Genomic DNA, 21,666 nt, shown 5'->3' with positions numbered 1-21,666 from the left:
ACAATTGCTTATGACTTTATAACAGCAAGGAAAAATTTACTACATCACTCCAACACCAGAACAATCTTCAGAAGTTAACGGGCTGATTGATTTGTTGTTTTCCTTTCGCTGAACCTCAATTATGTTTGCTTCTGAAGAACAAATCAAATTCGGATCTACTTCATTGTTGAATAAGCGACAATTAAAAATTAGGGAGTTCCTAAAAGTTTCTTTTACACCTATTTTTTTCTTTCTTAATAAATGTACGATTTCCTTTCATCATATATCTGATTGGTCAATTTTCTTCACAGTGTTATCTATATGTTCTAATGGCTTTAGTGTTCTTCTCTTTTTTTTTCAAATGGAAAACCACCATATAGCTTTGTCTCAGCTTTGTGAACACTAACAGGCCTTAACCAACATATATAGCAGTAATGCATAATTGCTGTTGCAATGAAATACACTCAACATGAGACAGCTGATTGCCTTTATTCCATGCATTGCATACAACAATAGTAATTCTCTTTAAATAAAAAGCATTTTCAAATTCAAGGCAATTTGTTAAGATTCATTTTCCAGTAGCAAATATAAATTTGGGATTAATGGCAAATAAATTCAAGTGAATAACTCAATGTGCCAAAAAATGCGCTTTAACAAGCAATATATGTATTGTTGACCAGGAAAAGCACATCATGTTGCCATATACCTCAATCACAAAATACTGAAAACATGTAATGTAATAATAATAATTTAGTAATGAATGGTTATCAAAGTAAAGTGGCTGCTGACAGTTAAAAAGAATTTAACTAGACATACATCTTGGTACTTGGTTGTTTAACAGTTCAGATAAGGATTTCTGTGAAAGATTCTTATCTGTTTTGTAGATAGCCAAAATGCTTTGGAAACAATACGTATAGACCAGAACAAAAAAGAATTGCACGATGGTAGAATATAAAGTGTTTCATTTCCGAACAGGTTATACTTTTATTTTTAAAAAGTAGCACCTACTCGTGGAAAAAATTACTGACATAATTACTGATGTTATGTTCTCTGTGGAATAAAATGATTTAATGAGCCCTTTTTTTTTTCAAACACAGTACACATTCATTGCATTTAATGTGATCACCAAGTTACACAAGGAGTCACATTTATTTATTTACACATGTCTTCTGCATCCATTCAAGCTTCTTCATTCATCCAAATTAAGAGTGTCCAGAATGAAAATTTGGGAGTTGTTCTCAGGACAGAAAGTCATGAAATAGATGCAGTCTTTTAGAGTACATGGTCTTGCATGTACATGAGTTCAGCTCTCCTGTCTCAGTGTTGTGGTCTGCAGGCCGTCATACAAAGCTCTCCTCCATGTTGGAACACAGCAGGAAAGAGTCGACCAGCCGCGGTTTGATCAGCTGCTGGTGGTCGGCTGCCTCAATGCTGTCTGGACATCCTGCTGCCAGCCTCCTCAAAGCAGCCTGGAGACACGGACATGCGCGAGCGCAAACACAAAAGGCACACAGACAAAGGCGTTATCACAAGCCAAGGTCACACTATTCATGTACGTAGATATACAACCACACAAACACACAACTGGGCACGTAGAATCGTAACTGTGCAAGTTTAACATGGTTAATTGTGTCTGCGGATTATCAGCAAAATGACAAGAGACTGCAAAGAAACTAACAAATCCAGTCCTATCGGTTCAGGAGTTGTTTCAATAACATGTCAAGAGTTTTTCTTCAACTTCTCACATGATTTGAAGAGAGTATGAGTGATATGTGTGACGTGTTAAAGCCATTCAGCCAGGAGAGCCTTCGACATTTACATTTACGATTACAAATGATCTGTGAAAGCTCAGCACACTTTGAAGGTAAAAATTCAACAACTACAAACACACTACTTAACCCTTGGCTAAAAGGATAAAATGGAATCACATTAATTTGAATAGACTGACAAGTGGTTACAGTAAAGAAGAAGAAGGCATTTCTCAGTGCAGCGATGCAGCCCAATTAAGTTTCTGACCATTATGTGCCTCAAAACCCCTCATCGGCCCTAAGATCTGGTCCTAATAATTATGACCAGAATGACAGAATGATAAAGTACAAGTAGCGATGTTATTCATGATATGTACATATTTAAACACACGTTGGAGATGATGTGAACCGGTCAGCTATCTCAACATGACTTAAAGATACTGAGGTTGTGATATAGTTTCAATTTTCAAATATTGCCCTGTGGACGTAATTAAATCAGACAGTGATTTGGTGCACTGATGTTATACATGCAGGCCTGTGGTATAATGCCCTTGTGCTACAGAGGTACTATATAGCTGCTGCAGCTGAAAGTGAAAATGTATAGTATTTTAAGGGCGCGACTGAAATAGGCAATTTGAATGTTTCAATGATATATTTGTATTCAGGACAGAGAGTCATTTACACATATCAGAAGGTCTGCATGCACACACACTCATACACACTCACACACATGAACACACACTTTACACCTACCAGGCAAGCGACCAGCACCGAGTCGCTGTTATTTCTCTCAGTAGGGGAGCGACACAGTTCAATAAGACGAGGAACAGCTAAAGACAACAGGGGAGAAATTCAGTTACCAATTTGTCCCATTCTTAGATATTTATGTCAGACTGAGGTGTAAAGCAGCTGCATACAGTAGACTTCTGGCTAAAAGTGGTATCACTTTGGAGAAAAATAAACTCTTTCTTTTCTTTTGTTCTGTTGGATAAATTTCACATTTACAAAAAAGCAACCACAGAGAGCTGCTTCCCACGAGACAAAGAGTTGTGCAGGAGAATAAATGCACATTTGTACATTAAAGCAAAGGTTTCTCTGCCTGGTGAGGAAGACTTCTGACCTGGGAGGGACAAGGATTTTCTTTTCAGAAATAAAAAAATCATCAAGAGGATGCACAATCAGAGCATCACATCCAGCTGATGGTTTTGACTCTTTAATTTCAATTTAGGGCCCCATCAAGCTAATATCAGGATTTATTTGTCCGTTTAAATTATGCTTCAAATTTTTTATTTAAATTATGTCAAATTCATTTTTTATTTAAAAATAATCAATGACATATTCTAAACTTATTTTTTCTGTTCTTGTCTGTGATGTCCTCACTCACACCGGTCAAAGTCTTTTTGGAGCCCAAAGCATAATTGAATCTACCTAAAGTGATCAAAATCAGCTACTGTATGCAAAGAAAATCAAAAGATGATCTCCATAAAGACAGGGTGACATATACACATATCAGTAAACTATAATGAAACTAAGACAAAAAAAGGTTTTTAATTCGCTTGTTTGGGAACCCTCTAGTGGCAAAGCAGCCACTAGAGGGTTTTAGTCAGATTTTTATTCAGAATTATTTTTTCTGTGTCTCTGTGTAGTTGCTGTATTGTATTGTTTTTTTGTAGAACATGTTTTTTGTTTTGTTTTTTACAATAAATGTGTCTCTGACTTTCCTCCATATTTTGTAATATCCGTATTTCAGCCACAGGGTTTTACAGTGACTGTAGAAAACAGAAAAGCTGTGGCACCTTTGAGCTGGATGGCTGTTTGGGCCACATCAGGGTCTCTGCTCAGACGGGCCAGAGTCACTGCAGCTTTCTGCTGGACACGCTCACAGGCGGCGCCCTCTGATGGACTGGTGGAGGACGGCTTCTCTCCCAGCAGCAGTAGCAGACGCTCTATTCCTTGAAGACATAAATTACAGGACAGGTTAGGACAGATGCATCGAACGACACCACATCTACAGTAAGACACACAATTAAAACCACGTGAAAAAAGGAACCAGACAAGCAACAAAGTGCATACACTATCGTTCAAAAGTTGGGGGTCACCCAGACAATTTCTTGTTTTCCATAAAAACTCACACTTTTATTCATGTGCAAACATAATCACACAAGGATTTTCTAATCATCAGTTAGCCTTTCAACACCATTAGCTAACACAATGTAGCATTAGAACACAGGAGTGATGGTTGCTGGAAATGTTCCTCTGTATCCCTATGGGGATATTACATTAAAAATCAGCTGTTTCCAGCTAGAATAGTCATTTACCACATTAACATTCTTTAGACTGTATTTCTGATTAATTTAATGTTATCCTCTTTGGAAAAAAGCTGCTTTTCTTTCAAAAATAAGGACATTTCAAAGTGACCCCAAACTATTGAACAGTAGTGTAAGAACAGGACAAAACCACACAGCAAAGCTAGTGGTACAAGAACCAAAGACAGAGACACAAAGAGAACAGTTTGAAACTTCACAGGCAAAAAGTTACAGACAGGCTCAGACACAACAAATGCTTCAGGTGAATTCGAAAGGAGCCAGACATTACACATGTCTTTGTGGGGAAGGATTGGAACAAAAAAAAATCCAGTGTGAAAGCAATCAATAGCATAAAAACACTCAATACAATAAAAGACAGAGATAAAGCACATAGTAAGTCAGGCCTCCAGCTGGTTATTGTTCCTCACAGGCTCAGACTCGCTGCATCAGAACAATTCACCTTATAATTGTGGGAACAAAGACCATAACAAACTGACATTAAAATACACTGAGCAGATTTTAAACAATAAGTCATTTTAGTTATTTGTTCTGTGATTAGATGCTTTTAATTATCAGCTACACTTTACCAAAGTAGGAAAGAAAAAAACCTGAAATATATTTTAGACTTTTTTCTCTTTTTTCCCAGAGGTGCCCTAGTGCAAAAAAGACTGAAAAATGTTTTTAAAAAGAACTGATACTGCCAAAGTGAAAATGTATGATTTTATTGATTTCTTTTATAATATGATATAAAAAGCATGGCGCCAACAAAACATGTTCTGATGAAATGAAGGAGCAAGGGAGACACAGCTGAACAAACCACAATAACATCAGATATGAGCATTTAAATATTGAATGATGAAATAATGAAAAACATGATTAAATATATATATTAAAATGCTTCTCGGTTGTTTTTAAAAATATTTACTATGCCCAGTGGTGGATGTCTTATTTCAGCTCATCTGAGCTACTTGACAGAAATTACCTGATGCTGCCCTCCTGAGGACTTCAGAAGAATTACACTAAATTTTCTTGCTTTAACTTCCTGACCTAATAGGTACAGTAGTAGTTCAGTAGTTTCCTTTATTTTAAACCTGTAGTTCTGTCAGGGGAAAAAAAAACACAACCATATTTTTGGCAACATTTAAATTATAACTGCCTTTCCAAAAAAGAAGTCGCCACTTAGATTTAACTAAGCAAATAGGTAAGTGCTTTCCATTGGATAATTACTGCTGTGATGAATATGCTTCAGCTGGCAACAGCTTATTTAACCCTAGATGATGCAGTGACTAGCTTCTCATTTCTTAAACAACCATGTTGGAAGACATATCCTGTGGTCATGGAAAGGATGTTAATCTGTCTCAGAAGGGTCAAATTATTGGCCTGCATCAAGCAAAGAAAACAACTAAGGAAATGTCTGAAACTACTAAAACTGGGTTAAGAACCGTCCAATGCATTATTAAAACCTGGAAGGATACTGGTGAACCATCATCTTCAAGGAACAAATGTGGTCAGAAGAAACTCTTGGATGATCGTGATCGGAGATCACTTAAACGTTTGTTGAAATCATATCATAAGAAATCAACACGTGAATTCACAGTTATGCTTAATAGTGAAAGTAAGAGCATTTCCACATGCAGAATGCGAAGGGAACTCAAAGGATTGGGACTAAACAGCTGTGGAGCTCTACGAAAACCGCTGATCAGTGAGTCTAATCACAAAAAAAGGCTTCATTTTGCTATGGAGCATAAAGATTGGACTCTGGAGCAATGAAAGAAGGTCATGTGGTCTGATGAGTTCAGATTTACCCTGTTCTAAAGTGATGGGTGATCAGGGTAAGAAGAAAGGTGGATGAAATGATGCACTCATCATGGCTAGTGCCTACTGTACAAGCCTGTGGGGGTTAGGGTTATGATCTGGGGTTGCTGCGGTTGGTCAGGTCCAGGTTCAGCAACGTTATGTTCCCAAAGAATGAGGTCAGCTGACTACCTGAATATCAATGGAGTTTTTCTTCCCTGATGACACGGGCATATTCCGAGATGACAATGCCAGGATTCATCAAGTCATATTGTGAATGAGTGGTTCAGAAAACACATCATTTTCACACATGGATTGACCTCCACAGAGTCCAGACCTCAGCTCCACTGAGAATCTTTGGGATGTGCTGGAGAAGACTTTGTGCAGCGGTCCGACTCTCCCATCATCAATACAAGATCTTGGCAGAAAATTAATCCAACTCTGGACAGAAATAAATGCTGTGACATTGCAGAAGCTTATCGAAATAAGGCCACAATGAATGTGTGCCATACTTGAAGCCAGAGGCAGTCCAGCAAAATATTAGAGCGTGCGACTTTTTTTTGGATGGGCAGTATAGTTAGAAAACAGATTACCTTGTTCCTGCAGGACTTCAGAAGCACACTGCTCTAAAACTGAAAGGTTTGCCAGGATCGTCACCACCTGAGATGAACACAACATGGAATGAAAACATGATTAAAGCTTTGGCCGCACATTTCAAAATGTTCACTGCTTACTGTATTATGGACTTCAAGCTTTCTGTGTTGACCTATTGTTTGGTATTTATTCTATTTTATATTTTGTGCGAAACACCTCTTTGGTGCAGATGTGTACCTGGTCTTTGGAGTAAGGTGTGTCAACTCTCTGGCGGTCTTTGCAGGCTTGCAGCAGGATTTGGATGGCATTAAGCTGCAGGAGAATCTCACAGGCCATGCTGTCAAAGAAGGTGATGTTGGCCAAGGCTGCAGACGCCAGGAGGAATACTTCACCACAGGAGGCGCTCTCGCACAACTCTGAGAGAATAAAAGATCAGTCACTGAGGTTCCAACAAAACACACCTAAATTGAGGAAAGTGAACCTGAAGAGTTCTGAGTTTAACAAACATTTAAAGAGGCTGTAGTGAGCTTCATCTTTAAGCTAGGACTAAATAAATATTTGAACCTGAAGCAGTCCTGTAATATTCATGTTTTCTGCAATTCAAAACCTACTAACAAATAATCCCTGCTATAAGTCAAAGGTCAGGGTGATGTTATTGACGTCACATTAACTCACTGATGAGTGCAGTGACGATGTCGTGCATGCTCTCCAGGAAACTGGCGAGGTGCTGTGTGGATGTGTGGTGAGGTGAGGTGATCTGAGCCACGACCGCCGCCGCCTCGGCCCTGGCTGCTTCCACGCTGCTTTCATCGGTCAAGATGTCCGCCAGGCACAGGATCCCATCCACCTCCACATCAGACAAAAAACAGGCAAAGCTATATAGTCACAGTGGAAACACGGGATTCTTTTTTTGTTGTTTTATTCATTTGTTTCTTTTGTTTTTAATATTTATTTGCAATGAATTTGGGAGAGAAAACTGAAATGTTTGGACAAACAGAGTAACAGCAGCTCACAGAATGTCAAAGATATGTTAAATTATGAAAATGTACTACATGTTATTTATATACACTACTGTTCAAAAGTTTGGGGTCACTTAGAAATGCCTTTATTTTTGAAAGAAAAGCAGTTTTTTTCAGTGAAGATAAGATTAAATTAATCAGAAATGCAGTCTAGGCATTGTTAATGTGGTAAATGAATATTCTAGCTGGAAACAGCTGATTTTTCATGGAATATCTCCATAGGGGTACAGAGGAACATTTCCAGCAACCATCACTCCTGTGTTCTAATGCTACATTGTGTTAGCTAATGGTGTTGAAAAGTTAAATGATGATTAGAAAACCCTTGTGCAATTATGTTAGCACATGAATAAAATTGTGAGTTTTCATTGAAAACAAGAAATTGTCTGGGTGACCCCAAACTTTTGAACGGTAGTGTACCATTGTTATTCTATTCATTTGTTAAAGATTACGAAGTTTATTAGACTTCTTTTTAGACGTATGTATGGTGAACTACCCTGGTGCAAAACAGGACTCATCAAGTGGATTGTGAAAGTTGCTTTATGTGGGGGCAATATTGGATGTTAAACAAGTTCTGTGCTCTTCATGGGAAATATGGACAATGTCTATATTATACCAGTGGGGGTGATATCCAGAATGTTTACTTAATTAAAAGTACCAACAGAGCAATGTACAAATACTCCATTGCAAGTAAAAATCCTGCATGAAATTAGTGTGGACCCCCTGACTGACAGCAGCATGTTGCTGTTGTCGCTGCTGCAGGTGAAGCTGGTTTGACCTACTTTACATAAAATTTCATATACAGGAACAGTAGATAAATCTGTGGGCTCGTCACATAACTAATGGCAGAGGAAAAAAATAAAGTTATAATACACAAATCTGCTTTCACTTTTATGACTTTTTCTCTAATCTTTAATTTTCTGGTGAGATAATTCCCTCTATCCATCTATTATCTCTACATCGCTTACTCCTCATTGGGGTCGTGGGAGGTCTGGAGTCTATCCCAGCTGACTGAGAGTGAAGGCAGGGGACAGGTGACCAGGCTGTAATAGAGCTAGATATACAGACAAACAATCACACTCACATTCACACCTATGAGCAATTTAGAATTACCAATGAACCTGAGGAAGCTGCAGTACCCAGAGAAAACCCACGCATGCACAAGGAGAACATACAAACTCCATGCAGAAATATTGTAGGAAGGAACTGGGGATCTTCTAGCTGCAAGGCGAAAGTGCTAACCACCAAGCCACTGTGCAGCCCTGGTGCAATAATTGATCATTGAAATTTTTATTAAAATAAAACAATGTGAGATGTTTGAAGGGAAAAATCAGTATTTGTCAGACCTGTTAACTCACAGACATCTGAAATATGAAGCTTCCAACTCACTGATTTTTGTAAAAATAATACAAAGGTTTAAAAAACAGAGTTTGAATCTTTAACAGTGTGTTTGAAAGGCTTGTTGAATCATCAATTGTGTAAAATCATCATCATAAACGTGACTAAAGCTGTCAGATAAATGTAGTGGAGTAGAAGGTACAATATTTCCTTAAAATGCAAACGCTGAAACAAAGTGCAAGTACCTCAAAAGTGTACTTTGGTATATTACTAGAGTAACTATAGTTTGTTGCGTTCCACCACTGTGTTACACCTTATAGACAGTAGCACGTTTGCGGTAAGATAAATTATCATTTTAAGCTGAACAATAAGTGACATCAATGTGCACTGACTGCTGGTAGACACACAGTAATGGATTGCATTTCTTCATATATTTTAAAGAGCACACAGTCTTCTAAGTGCATCATACACGATGCACCATGAAAAGTTTTCACACTCCCTCTGATGACAAGACAAAAAAAGGCTCATTTATGTTCAACATGTCCACACCTGATGTCTGAAATGTGCTTGTTGGTTTTTATACTGTAGAAAGTTAAATAGAAATCACTGGCTGTCAGGAAGGTTAGAAATCAGGCTAGAAATGTGGCCAAATTGTGTTTGCATCAATTTCTTACCAAAGTACAGTCTTGTTCTTTTATATTCTGCATTTTCATCACTGGCCAGGCAGACAGACATCCTGCTCATCCTTGGTGTCAGCTTGGCCAAAACTTACAGCTCTGCCCGTAAAGCCATCACCATTAAAACACACCACTCCGATTTAATGGCCACCAGAGTGAGTGAGAAACTCTTGTATATCTGACTGGCAACGACCCAGAGTGTGTGCATCATCGGGTTTAGGGAGGAGCTCAAACTTATAGAGGAGCAGGAAATCCTCTTCAGTGTAAAGTAAAGTTTGCTCAGGGGCATGAGGTCATAATATATTGATCTCATCTTTGTGTTTGCTGGTGTGTCTGCGTATTGTGGCATCTGAGTTTAGAGGCTTTAGGAAATGAAGGAGATGCAGAAGTGATCTTCATCCACTTGGGGGCAGTGTTGCTCAGTTTATGCAAACTTTACTGCAGCTGGCGCTCTGCATCTGTCTGCACTATTTGTCAAGTCTTGCATATGATTAAGTGTTGAAACTTAGCAAACACTGAAAATCATCCCTACTAGCAATAATAAATCATAATCATACGCTGAAAGGTTGTGGTTTACATTTTGGGAACTTAGACCTAAAGCTATGTTGTGGAAAATATAAATTCAATACATGATACATCCGAAACAATTTCACCTTTTCTTTATTAGCTAATTTCAATCACAGCTATGATTGCTATCATTTAGAAAAGGAGGAAACAAAAACTTCTGATTCACAGCCAGTCATCACTCCTGAAAACTAAACTTTACAGACATCCTGAGCTCTCAGCCAGCCACACCTGTCAGTCTTATCTGCTGATGAGCATCAGCGCTGAGCCGAGCAGGGCAATTCCCTATTTTTGTCTCTGTGGACGTCAGCAGCACTGTGCCAACGCGACCCACTGACGTGGAACAGTCCGCTCTCCACACCCCCGTTCATCCACTGCTCCCCCTCTCCCCTGCCTGCATCTCCTCCTCCTCTCTAAAGTAGGATGTTCCCCAACTCCTCGTTTACCGGACAGAGGATGTGTTTCATTCTGTTTATTCTCTGGGTGGCGTTAAACAACTTTCCTTCATTTTTAAGAGTCATAAAGTTCACGACAACTGCTCACAGGCTTAAGTTTTTGCTTGATAGCACCTTGTTATTTTTGAGTGTTTCTGTTTGTGACCAGAGAGAAGAAATGGAATAGTGGTCTTCTGCTGCAGGCTAAAAAGAGCAGAATCTTAAGTTTAGACACTGAGTTATTCCTGTCTTCTAACACAACGTGAATATTTCAGCACATCCAGGCTTCCACACTATGACTACTTCTGTCTATATGACACTTGTGGTGTGCTGTACATTTTATGATGCGACTCTACACAACACAGAAAGTGTGTGTTCAACTTTAGGCTCATATTCATTACAGTTCAGTTGTACTTTATACCTTAGAAGAATATTACAGTGATCATTTCATACTATATGAAAGCTGTTCTGTTGTTTTCCTTTGTTCACTGAGCATCCCAGCTCACTGGGCAACTTTCCACAATACAACATGCTACAACTACATAATATTCCAGTTGGGGATAAAACTAAGAAGTATATCCACCAATGAGCAGTGCAGGTGCATACTGGCCCCTTTCCTTGATCACCCTTCAACAGCAACAGTTGTGTTTCTCAAGCCTGAGCAATCGCCAGTGAGCGCTTGGTAGCGTAGATGTGGCTGACAGCTTCTCCCCCAGGATGAAGCTGCTAATCTGTGGCGGACTTTGGTTCCCGTTAAAGAGTTTTTACACTTGGATGATTCATGCCGTCCCAGCTGCTTCTACATGAGAACAGACGCCGTTGTGGCATCATTATTCACTGGAAACAAGTTATATTTGTCTCTCTGTAAACACTCACTTGGCACAGGTGCGTCTGTTGTTTATTCTTTCTGAATTCTCGATAGAGAACAAATAAGGACAAACAAAAATGGGTGTCTCATTAGCTCGTTCTCTCACTGCCTCACCTGCTTTCCATTAAAGACACACATACAAAGTGAGTCTGAATATTTGACCTGTCAGCTCAGAGGTCAGGAGGTCCCTTCTAATGATGTCATTGTGAGACTCACTGTAAGTCATGAGTTAATTTTCAATGTATTTACTGTGCAACTGTAAAAAAGAAAACTTAAACTACAAATTTTCACTGTCTCTGAGCCTTTAAATAATACAGCAGAGATTTAATGGCAGCTATGAGGTGACTATATTTCAAGAAGTCATTCATGAAAATTTAATCAAGTAAATAGAAAGCTGGAAAAGTCAACTCTTGCATTCAAAAGTCCCCCCAAGAATAAACTCACTTTTTTCCCTCTCCAACAATGTAAAGGTGCCACATTAAAGATTTATTATTAGATATAAACAAAACTGCCGTTGCTGTTAAATTTGGCTCTTCTTGTTGATTTCTACACTGTTCTTCACTGACAAAAATAGCAGGTAAAATCACCTGCAGCATATATCTCCTTTTCAGTTAAAGACAAATGATAAGTCCTGGCAGTAATCAGGGTTTCAAGGAAACATGATCTTAATTGTGGTAAAAACTGACACCAGCAGTAATGGCATAAGATCATGTGTCCTGTATGAAATATTAATTACACAGAGGTACTGAAAACTGAAACTAATTTATAGATATATTAAAGCCATTAAAAAGAACATCCAATGATTATTTTTTCAGTGAAGAAAAGTGTGTTTTATTCTGCTAAAGCTTTCCTTTAACTGTTGATCCTTCATGATTACACACTTTGTTTCTGTGCAGCTGAGCCTCGTCCCGCTGTCATTGTTGGCACATATTCACCTGTGAAAATAAACTACAGCCTCCCAGTCATAACATGAGGAAAGTGAGGGTATGAGGGCTGAATGTGGACTGGACAAAATATACTTTGCTGCTGGGAAGAGCAACGATCTCATATCTGAGCTACAACTTCAGCTGATGACTGTAAACGTCATCTGGCTGGACTGGGGGCAGCCACGGTTTTTACTGGAAGAACTTTTACCCGCTGACTTGAGATTAATGTCGTCTTACTTTCTATATTCACAGCCACATAGCCGCTTTCCATTACAGGGAAATCTGGATTGGTGCCTTGTGTACCATTTTCTTCTCAAATTTAATTGATTTTTTTTTTCTACTTCTACTCCCAAAATACAGATGAAAAATCACTTTAAGGGTCAATTCCATTTATTCAGTTTATCTGTAAATCACTGGGCATATACCCTGATAAATAATTAATTGTATTAAAGGTATCCATCTGTTCTATTGTGGCCTTGGCTTTAGTTTTTTGCAGATACGTTATGCATTTTTGTGCATGAGTGTTGCCTATGTTGTGGGGACAGAGATGTTTACTCTTGTGTATAATATCTCATTCAGTGTTGCCATGTGAAGATCAATATCATATAATAAGGTTTAGGTTAGGACAGTCTTTGTAAGGATCAACTGAAAATTTTGTGAGACATTTTTGCAAAGTGCAATGGGTGAATGTTGGAGATAACTGTTTTAAGGTTAGAATTAGCAGCAAGGGAATGCATGACAATATGACAGTACAGGTTCTCCTAAACATACAAAGATGTTGTATGTGCTTATATGTGTCTGGGAAAAGACATTTACCTTGTCCAGTTGGTTAATCCCCTCCTCCACACAGCAGATGGAGGCAACTGTTCTCAAAGCGTGAGCGTAGAGGTCTCTGAAGCGGTCCTGCCTGCAGATCTTAAACAGAGCCACCACAGCTCCTTCCTGTGGAACAGGAAAATAGAATTTTATATTTAGGCCTTAGGAAAGATCTCAGAGCTTCACAAACACGCACTGATGTCAAATACAACCTGGCAAAGTTCCCACAATCATCTTTGTGTGAGTTTTGGTAATGTGAACAAATAAAGGCTGCTAAATCATGGAAATGGATTATAAAAATTTTTGTACACTTTTTACATGTGAATATAGTGCAATACAAAAACTTGGTTAGCTTGTTTTTTCCTAGCCTTATATGAGTGTATTATTATTATTATTATTATTATTATTATTATTATTATTATTATTATTATTATTATTATTATTATTATTATTATTATTGTTATTATTATTATTATTATTATTATTATTATTATTATTATATTAATACACATAAATAACAGAATATTCTGGATTTCTACAAAAGCAATTAGTTTTATTAAAACCTATTTAATTACAATAATAAATAAAATAAAAATATTATGCTTTTTTTCAGCAAAGTATGCAGCATGGCAAAGCTATGACTCCAAACCATATTTATTTATTCTAATACTTTCATTGAAAATTAACAAAGTAACCTGTAGCATATGATATTGGATCCAGTGCATTTGTTTTGCAGTCTTTATGTGCAGATTTCAAAGCTATGGCAACGAAGAAAACACACCTGTATTTTAACAGGCTGGTGTGTATCTAAGTATGTGCTAATCCTGTCCTGCTGTTTAACAGTTACACTGTGACTATTAAACAGCATTTAGCTGGAAGCTGAGGTCATCAGCCACACAGTCATTGGCTGTTTGTTACTCTATCTTCCACTATGCTTAATGTTTGTATGCCTTTACTTTGTCGCTGCTACACCTATTGTTTGAAGGGCCCACAAACGATGGCAGCAATTAGTTCAGGGTAGGGAAAGATCATGTTCTTGTTTTAATACAGAAAAGGTCTGGAAACAACATGATCATCAACATTTTAACAAAATCACAGTACTTCTCTAACCTGAACCTTGATCAGAGTACTTTTGTTGTTCTGTGCTTTGTAGGCTCACCATCCACCTCAACCATCTCCCCGTGAGTCCAGCATGATACCATATGTTGATATTCATTAAAAAAAAAAACAATTATTGGTGAATATAATCATGGTTGCTAATACATTCGATATTACAATATAATGGGGAAAAGACTTCAGTAATTTACAAACGTGAGTAACAGGAGACACAGCTACACATTCACATGGTGTCAATAAAATGCTTCCAGCAAAAAGGACAAATTTTTCTAGGAACAATGGCTTAATGGATACGGTGTTGACTGCATTTAATTCTCTGCATAATTTTCACAGAAGAGGAGGACGTGGGGCAAAAAGTTGGTCAGGCTGGGAAACCAGCTTTCATTCAGAGTACGACTCTTCTGAGACTTTTCCAGGGCTGACATCAGACTTCGTACCACCAAATGCCATACGTGATTGTTAGCTCTTGTCTTGAAGCACACGCTATTGTGCAAAATGATGGATCAAATTGCTTCTTGCTAGACTGTGTTGTGAGAGCCAAAAAGCCCTGCAGATGTAAGCCAATAGCAGCATGCTGGTTTTAAAGAGTCCAAGAGACCTGAAATGACCGGTGGATTTGGCCGGCATCGCTCAGCGAGCCTGCCAACCATAGAACCTATCAAATGGCGAAGACAATTTATCTTATCAGGCAAAAATAACCAAAATATACATATTTCATGAATGGAAAACATGGAGCCAGGAAAAAAATGACCTGCAAGCTGTAATAGCTGAACATTTTCTGTTGGATGATGTTTGGTGTAAACAAACAAAAATAGCTCCTGTATTGGCTGCATGTCCACACTAAAGCACCCCTCTGACAAAAACACTTGCAGGTATTGAATTCTATTCACTGTGCAGATAGCTAGAATTACCCAGAGGAAGACAAAGCCTGTAACTACCACCATTATCCTAATAATGCCATTATACTGGGCTGGCATGTCTCATACGCTACTCAGGCCATGCTGCCGGGGCTTGGAGTGGTTAATCACCCTGCCCTCTGGCCTGACCGCTCTTCCCTGTTCGCTGCCTACGCAATATTGGTCCACCATACCCGGAAGAACTGCAACCACTGGCAGGCTGTTTTCTGTAAGTCTTTTGAGAGTTCAATAGTCTTGCATGTTGATTCAGTTTGCTCAGGTAGTGATGGAGAGCCTGTTGATCCTGTTGTTTAACTGTGACGCAAATGTTGTTGCACAAATAATGTTCAGGAGGAGACTGTGCAGAAACTAGGATCCGATGTACTTTGGTTTTGATGGGTTTTTGTTTGTTTGTTTAAAAGTAGAGTTGTTATTCTGTAGGTGTATTTTGAGGGCTAAAAAGTTTAATTGAAGTTTTAAAATTCAGTTGGCTGCTGGATATCAATTCTCAGAAACAACAAGAAATAATAAATTTTATCTCTGTCAAATTTGCATTTATATTTACATTGAGACTGTACTTTGATTTACAGTCAAAATGTTGAAAATTAACCTCTACCTACCTACATGTAAGAGGTGCAATGGAGGGTGGCAGGTCTTCAATAAAAAAAGACATACTCCTGTTTAAAGGTTTTGTCTCAAACCTTTAACAGTGTGATGTTATACTGTTTTTTTTCATTCTAGCGCCTGGCCACAAAAATACTAACAGTGCATTTGGCAGGGTCGCTACTGGGTTTACAAAAATCCCATTTTGGCCTGACAATTTCTGTTTCATCATGATGTTTCATATACCAGCTGATCAAATTGTTGGGATCGTTTAACAGCATAATTAAGTTACAATACCATCTATGTTTCCTTTATATACAGAGTATATGCAATTTAATTACACATAGCTGCTGTAATCTTCCTTAATTTGCTCTAAAATCAGAAATGGATCACAAAAAAAAACCTAAATCTCCAGTCAGACTAACACAGTATTATTCAGACAATCGTCAGTGTGAAGTGGAAGCAACTTTCTATTTATTTCATCCTCACAGACTTTCTCCTGCTTTCGTTTTCACAGATTGTTAGGCTTGTCGGTCGTTTTTTTCCTTTCTCGTGTCAAACGACTTGCGGTTGTTGCTTCCACTGACTTCATCCTCATTCCTTAAATGGAGCCCACAGAACACATTTATCCTCACACTCATGCATTCTGGTACTTGCCGCACTAACATCATCATGTGAAACTTGACTACTCATCTAAAAATGCTTCTCTATCCGTGTGTTTGCATTTACGGGCCTAGACAGCGTGTAATTTCATCTCACAGTTCTCTGAATTTAACTCTCTGGTCTGTTGTACTTCCTCACACCAAGTCTGTAGTTTCTTAAGCTGACAAAAGGTTGCAGGCAGTTTATACCAGGAACGGGACTGCCAGTAAAAACCTGAACGAAGTTTAATGAGAGAAGCTAAATACAAATTTTTGAACACTCGTTTTTAATTCAGAAAAAGAATAAAGGGGACAAAGAGACAAATGTGTAGTGTAGTTGTAATAGGGACATCACTTGAACATCTTAATGTTGGATTTCTAACTTTGACCCACTCAGTTTTGATGACACAGGCCTGACTTAGTGCCACGTCATGCTCTCCACACCCTGCAGTCTACAGCTTTCAGAGCAAGGACACACGCATGAGGAGTCTGCCAGCTTGGACACATTTAGATCAGTATCCATCATGACAGTAGGTAAACACTGAGACAGCAAACTCACTTATACACTCACTCTGTAACATTCCAGCTGCTGTTTGATTTATGGTGTGGCACAAGGCTCAGTATTAAGCACTGTCAGCTTATAAAACATGATTCTTGTGGAGTTTGCATGTCGCCACTGTGTTTGTGAGTTGAAAATAGAAAAGTACATTAGACTAAAAATCCAAATGGGTTATGGCTGTGACACCCAAGAAAAGAAAATGTTACTCGACAACAAATAGTAAAACGCTTTTCACAATAATGTGGAGCATTTCTTTATTTAGTTATGTCATTATGAGTGGATATAAAGGCAGACATAAATGGTGTTCAACAGTAATTTGTAAGATTTCTTCTGACCTGCTCAGTTTAACAGATTTGTGCAGTTCACTCAGTCGTCACAAATCAGTCACGATCTTGTGATTACTCAGAGTCTGATGAGTTGTCTATGACAGGGAGGGGCTTTGAGGACCATATCCTATCATTATATACATCATACATGACAATAACATGAGAATAAAACACTGAATATGTTTTGAAATAATATGTTATTACAACTGGAGCATGAGATGTGAAATGGAAGATCTCATGACCCTATTTTCACACATTTACATCATTTGTGCAACCCCCTTCATTACTGTCATGCATATATGTCTGTACACACCTATACCGGCATGCATTGTATGTTATTTACTTACTGTATGCAGTGAAGTTTCTTTAAAGCTGCTTTACCTACCACTGACAATATCAATAATTGATTAAAAAAAAAGATGTTTATATGTAAAAGAGTATCTCAAAGTGACAAACACAGAGAATTCTGGCTGAATTTTAGAGCTCACTCTCAACAACTCAAAGATTTTTTTGAGAATCTTTTGGTTCATTGTTTAGGTGTTGTGGGCCACAACTTTTAAGTTTTGGTTCAGTCTCAAAGCTCTCATTAGTTTCCTACAGATGACAGATGTGTTCGGTAACAAATAAAAATAAAAAATTGCCCAGCATTACGCACGTCGGAAAAAGACAAATTTAATTAGATGACAAGTGCCCAAATCTTACTTTAACAGGCATGAATTTGTTGCTTTAATGTCAATTCTTAGACAAAATTCAGAGCATGACTTATGACCAAGTAATAGTCATCCCATTCAAGTATTCAAATAAGCAAAATGAGAAAAAAGGATCTGGTATTGTCATCATGATAGATAAATGGATGTAAATTACCACATAATACCTAATTATCACACAATTCTCTGAATTTCTCAGGAAAACTGTCACTGCCTTAAACTGCCGGGTATCCATTACGATGTTTAATATTATTAAACTCCACCCATCTGCTGCTTTAACCTCTCCATACAGCACAACACTGGTATAGAGATGAAGAAGGCGGAAATATCAGGTTCCCACCCAAGCATTTAAACAGCTAATTGCAGTTATTCAAAATAAGTGCGTGAGTAAAGTCAGCAGCCTGCAGAAAATTATAATGAGAAAAGAGCTCAGATATGAGCCAGATGATGCACAATACTGTGAAGGGTGTGTATGTGGGACTGTGACAGACAAACAGACACACAGCTGGAAGCTAATTAATTCAGATGACAGGTGGACATGTTTGTACTGGGTATCCATTAGCAGCCATTGGCAGGCAGGTTTACCCCAGACTCTTCTGTGAGGGTTTGGCCGGCAGCACTATGACGGGAGTTAGGAGGTAAGAACACCTGAGCAACCTGTATTTGTGATCAATGCTTAGAGCTAATGGAAGCTGACAGTATTGATCTCACAATCTGGCTGCAGGCAAAGTGTATGTATGTGTGTGTGTGGGCCACCAGGAAGAGTCTTATCAAGAATGTCCTGGAAGCGGTCAGCTAACTAATGGCCGATAGCGAACTGCTGTCTGGTCTGTCCTGTCTTATCTCAGAATGAAGTAGCTTTTTAGGGGCATGTATACAGCTGCCACATGCAGCTCCACTGGCTCAGATGTGAAACATTGGAAAAAGGTGGAGCTGATCATAAAAGAAGTGTTTTTAGAAAGAAGTCTTACACTTCAAATGGATCTCTTCTCATTATTTTAGGATGTCCCCCACAATTAAACCCATAAGCAATGGAATGCAACTATTGTCAGCAAGGAACTGAGAAAGTACAGGTATGTCCACAGTACCTTGGCGATGATGCTGCAGAGCTGAGGTCCATCTTGGGTGAGGGACAGCAGGTTGCTAATGGCACTGCCAATAGTGTGAATGCTGTCAGATGATTCAATCTGTTTGATCAGGACCTGCAAAAAAGACGAAACTTCAAATACATGGTTCATGGACGTACAACTATAATCTATGCAGTCAATAACCGCTGTGTTTTAACAATGGTAATGTAATCTTAAGGTGCTTTTCTTTAGGTGAATTCTGATTTAAATCCGCTGTGTACAGCTTTCCTACCATCATATTATCTTTAAAACTGACTCTTTTTGAAAAGATAAACATCTCTTGCTAGCTGTCCATTTATCTCCTCTTCCATGGTCAGATATGTGTGGGTCAACTTTTGTTTTGTGTGTGCAATGGAAAAAAGCTTGCACTGAGCCACACAATATTTTTCTAGCATGGATCGTCCACAGTATTCATGCCCATTTGTGCCCATGGCGAGTAATATTTTTGTCTTGCAAACCTATCTGCCACTGACTGAGCCTACATTATAGCAGTATTTTTGCTTTTTAACAAGCAATTCACAAAGGCTTCACAATAAAGCATCAGTAAGTTAATTGTTCCTGTTCTGACTATCAGTTTAAATAAAAATTATATAAGCATAAATACAATGCATGCATAAATAAATGACTGGTGGATTGATTGATCCTAAAAAAAATGATAAATGATGGGTGTTTTGCACCCTGAAAATGCATCCTTGTATGTTTGTACCCATGAGTACATCTACAGGACGGTAACTATGGATTAATTCAACTAAAACAGAAGTCTGTCAGCAAGTCAAACAAAGGTGACATAACTCCCCATTAGAGTAGACAAACATAATAGTGAACCAATGTTTATATTTCCACTGACGTGCTTAGAGCTTTTAATGTATAAATTAGGTAAAGTGATACCCCGTTGAGTCACACACATGTAGACACAAAGCAACCACAAACCCTCACACAGTCCAGTGAAGAAGAGGATGACTCAGATCAGGCTTATCCTTCAATGGTTAATAACTGACAACGTGACTAAACACAGCTGAAATATACACAAATACAGATGGTAAGTATATTGGGGAAGTTATTATTCAGCACTACTTACCCGGATCTCATTGGCTAAAGCCATGTCGATCATGTTGCTGAATGAATCACTGACATCTGTGAGGATCTCATGGATGGCCTCCCTCATGGATTTCAGGAAGAATTCATCATCAGTGTGAAGGCACCTGTGGGTGAGAGGTCAAAACACATGTTGTACATAAAAAGGTCCACATTTTTCTTATGATCGTGTATTTGTAGTGCTTTGTAGAATTTTACCTCTCCGTAATATTTGTCAGCTCCATACACTTTTCTAACAATGATTTTTCATACTGCAACAAAAGATAAAAATGCATTAGGAAGTGCCCCAGACAGAACAGTACTGCAGACTAAGATAAATATTTAGCTTTTATAAAATACTTCCACTTTTAAAAGTTGACATTCTGTTGTAGACTTTCAACCAGACTGCTCAGGGATTCACAGACAACAGATAATGACATAAGTGACGCAGAGTAATGCAAATACAGTTTGAATCTACTTTTAGAATCAAAGATAACCTTCTGCATCTCAGGCGGTGTGCTTCGTGCAGCGCTGTACTCATGCACCAGTGATCGCACATGGCAGTTTGCCCGTACGGCCGTGCTGTGGACCCTCTGCCAGCGCCCCTTCTCCAGTCGCTGGAACATCTTGCCCAGTTCCGTGCTGACCACCAGCGCTCGGCGGAGGAGCGTCTGCAGGTTGTTCCTGGCCACATGGTCCCCTGCACCAACCCCGGAGGCCACAATCAGCTCTCCCTGCTGGGAGTCCTCCTCCACCCCGATGGGTTTGGCCTGGAGGACACACATACACTCTACCTCTGTCATGTGGCGAAGGTCTTCCATCCAGCGCTGGACCGAGTCCACCTGCAGAGACTGCATGCGGGTACTGTGGGGGAAATGAACACAGAAAAATTGATGTAAATGCAACATTACAATCAGAGCAAATTCATTTATTTGGAGATGATGGATTGGAGCTGGGGACTGAGTCTGAAAACAGGCCTTTTCAGTGCATATCCAAGCCAACAGATAAAAGTAACAAAAGCAGAGAAGTGGATTTAAACTAAATATGAAAATACATAGAATTTCTAAAAATTGTATTGGAAGAGTCAACAAATCAGCAGTGACAATCATGAGGAATAGCTTTTGGTTTGTCATATGTTTGCTTGTTTTAGTTCGGGTTCACCCCAAAGTGACAGCGAATTAATGGGATTTTGTGAAATTTACAATACAGTGTACTACATGTTCAGTCTGTAGTGTAGACTGTACTGTATGTGGATACATAGCTGGCCCAAAAAATAAAGTGAGAAGGCACAGATTAGGTTTCATTTGACCTATTGATTGATTTATGGAAAGAAAATTAAGTTTTCTGCCTGTGAATTGATTTGCTGAGAGAAAATGAACAAGAATTGCCTATTTGGTCTTCCGAGTAGTGTCTCAATATTAAATAATAAATTACAAATTGCTGCATAAACAGTACTACATTCATATGACAAATGCATGCAGCATGACACAGATACTGTAAGGGAGTGTGTTCTGAGATATGGGAAGTCATTTGTGCTGACCAGCCGGCTGCCTAAAA

General features: G+C 38.6%; 1 protein-coding gene across 4 annotated transcripts in view; it reads right to left on the bottom strand.

Annotated features, from left to right (window-relative positions):
- Positions 1-449: 449 nt before the first annotated feature.
- LOC111577801 (INSC spindle orientation adaptor protein) overlaps positions 450-21,666 on the bottom strand; it is a 75,882-nt gene continuing 54,665 nt past the window's right edge. For all 4 annotated transcript variants that reach the window (XM_055009295.1, XM_055009296.1, XM_055009297.1 and 1 more), the window contains 11 exons: positions 20,607-20,973; positions 20,329-20,381; positions 20,114-20,237; positions 18,997-19,110; positions 13,061-13,186; positions 7,097-7,268; positions 6,659-6,837; positions 6,421-6,487; positions 3,524-3,679; positions 2,481-2,557; positions 450-1,448 (listed from right to left, as the gene is read on the bottom strand). In XM_055009295.1, the coding sequence (XP_054865270.1) occupies positions 1,320-1,448; positions 2,481-2,557; positions 3,524-3,679; positions 6,421-6,487; positions 6,659-6,837; positions 7,097-7,268; positions 13,061-13,186; positions 18,997-19,110; positions 20,114-20,237; positions 20,329-20,381; positions 20,607-20,973 (1,564 nt within the window). In that variant the 3' untranslated portion in view covers positions 450-1,319. The remainder of the gene's footprint in view (positions 1,449-2,480; positions 2,558-3,523; positions 3,680-6,420; positions 6,488-6,658; positions 6,838-7,096; positions 7,269-13,060; positions 13,187-18,996; positions 19,111-20,113; positions 20,238-20,328; positions 20,382-20,606; positions 20,974-21,666) is intronic.

This window comes from Amphiprion ocellaris, chromosome 3 (assembly GCF_022539595.1).
Source record: "Amphiprion ocellaris isolate individual 3 ecotype Okinawa chromosome 3, ASM2253959v1, whole genome shotgun sequence".
Classification (NCBI taxonomy): domain Eukaryota; kingdom Metazoa; phylum Chordata; class Actinopteri; family Pomacentridae; genus Amphiprion; species Amphiprion ocellaris.
This window is presented reverse-complemented; position numbering and strand designations above follow the sequence as displayed.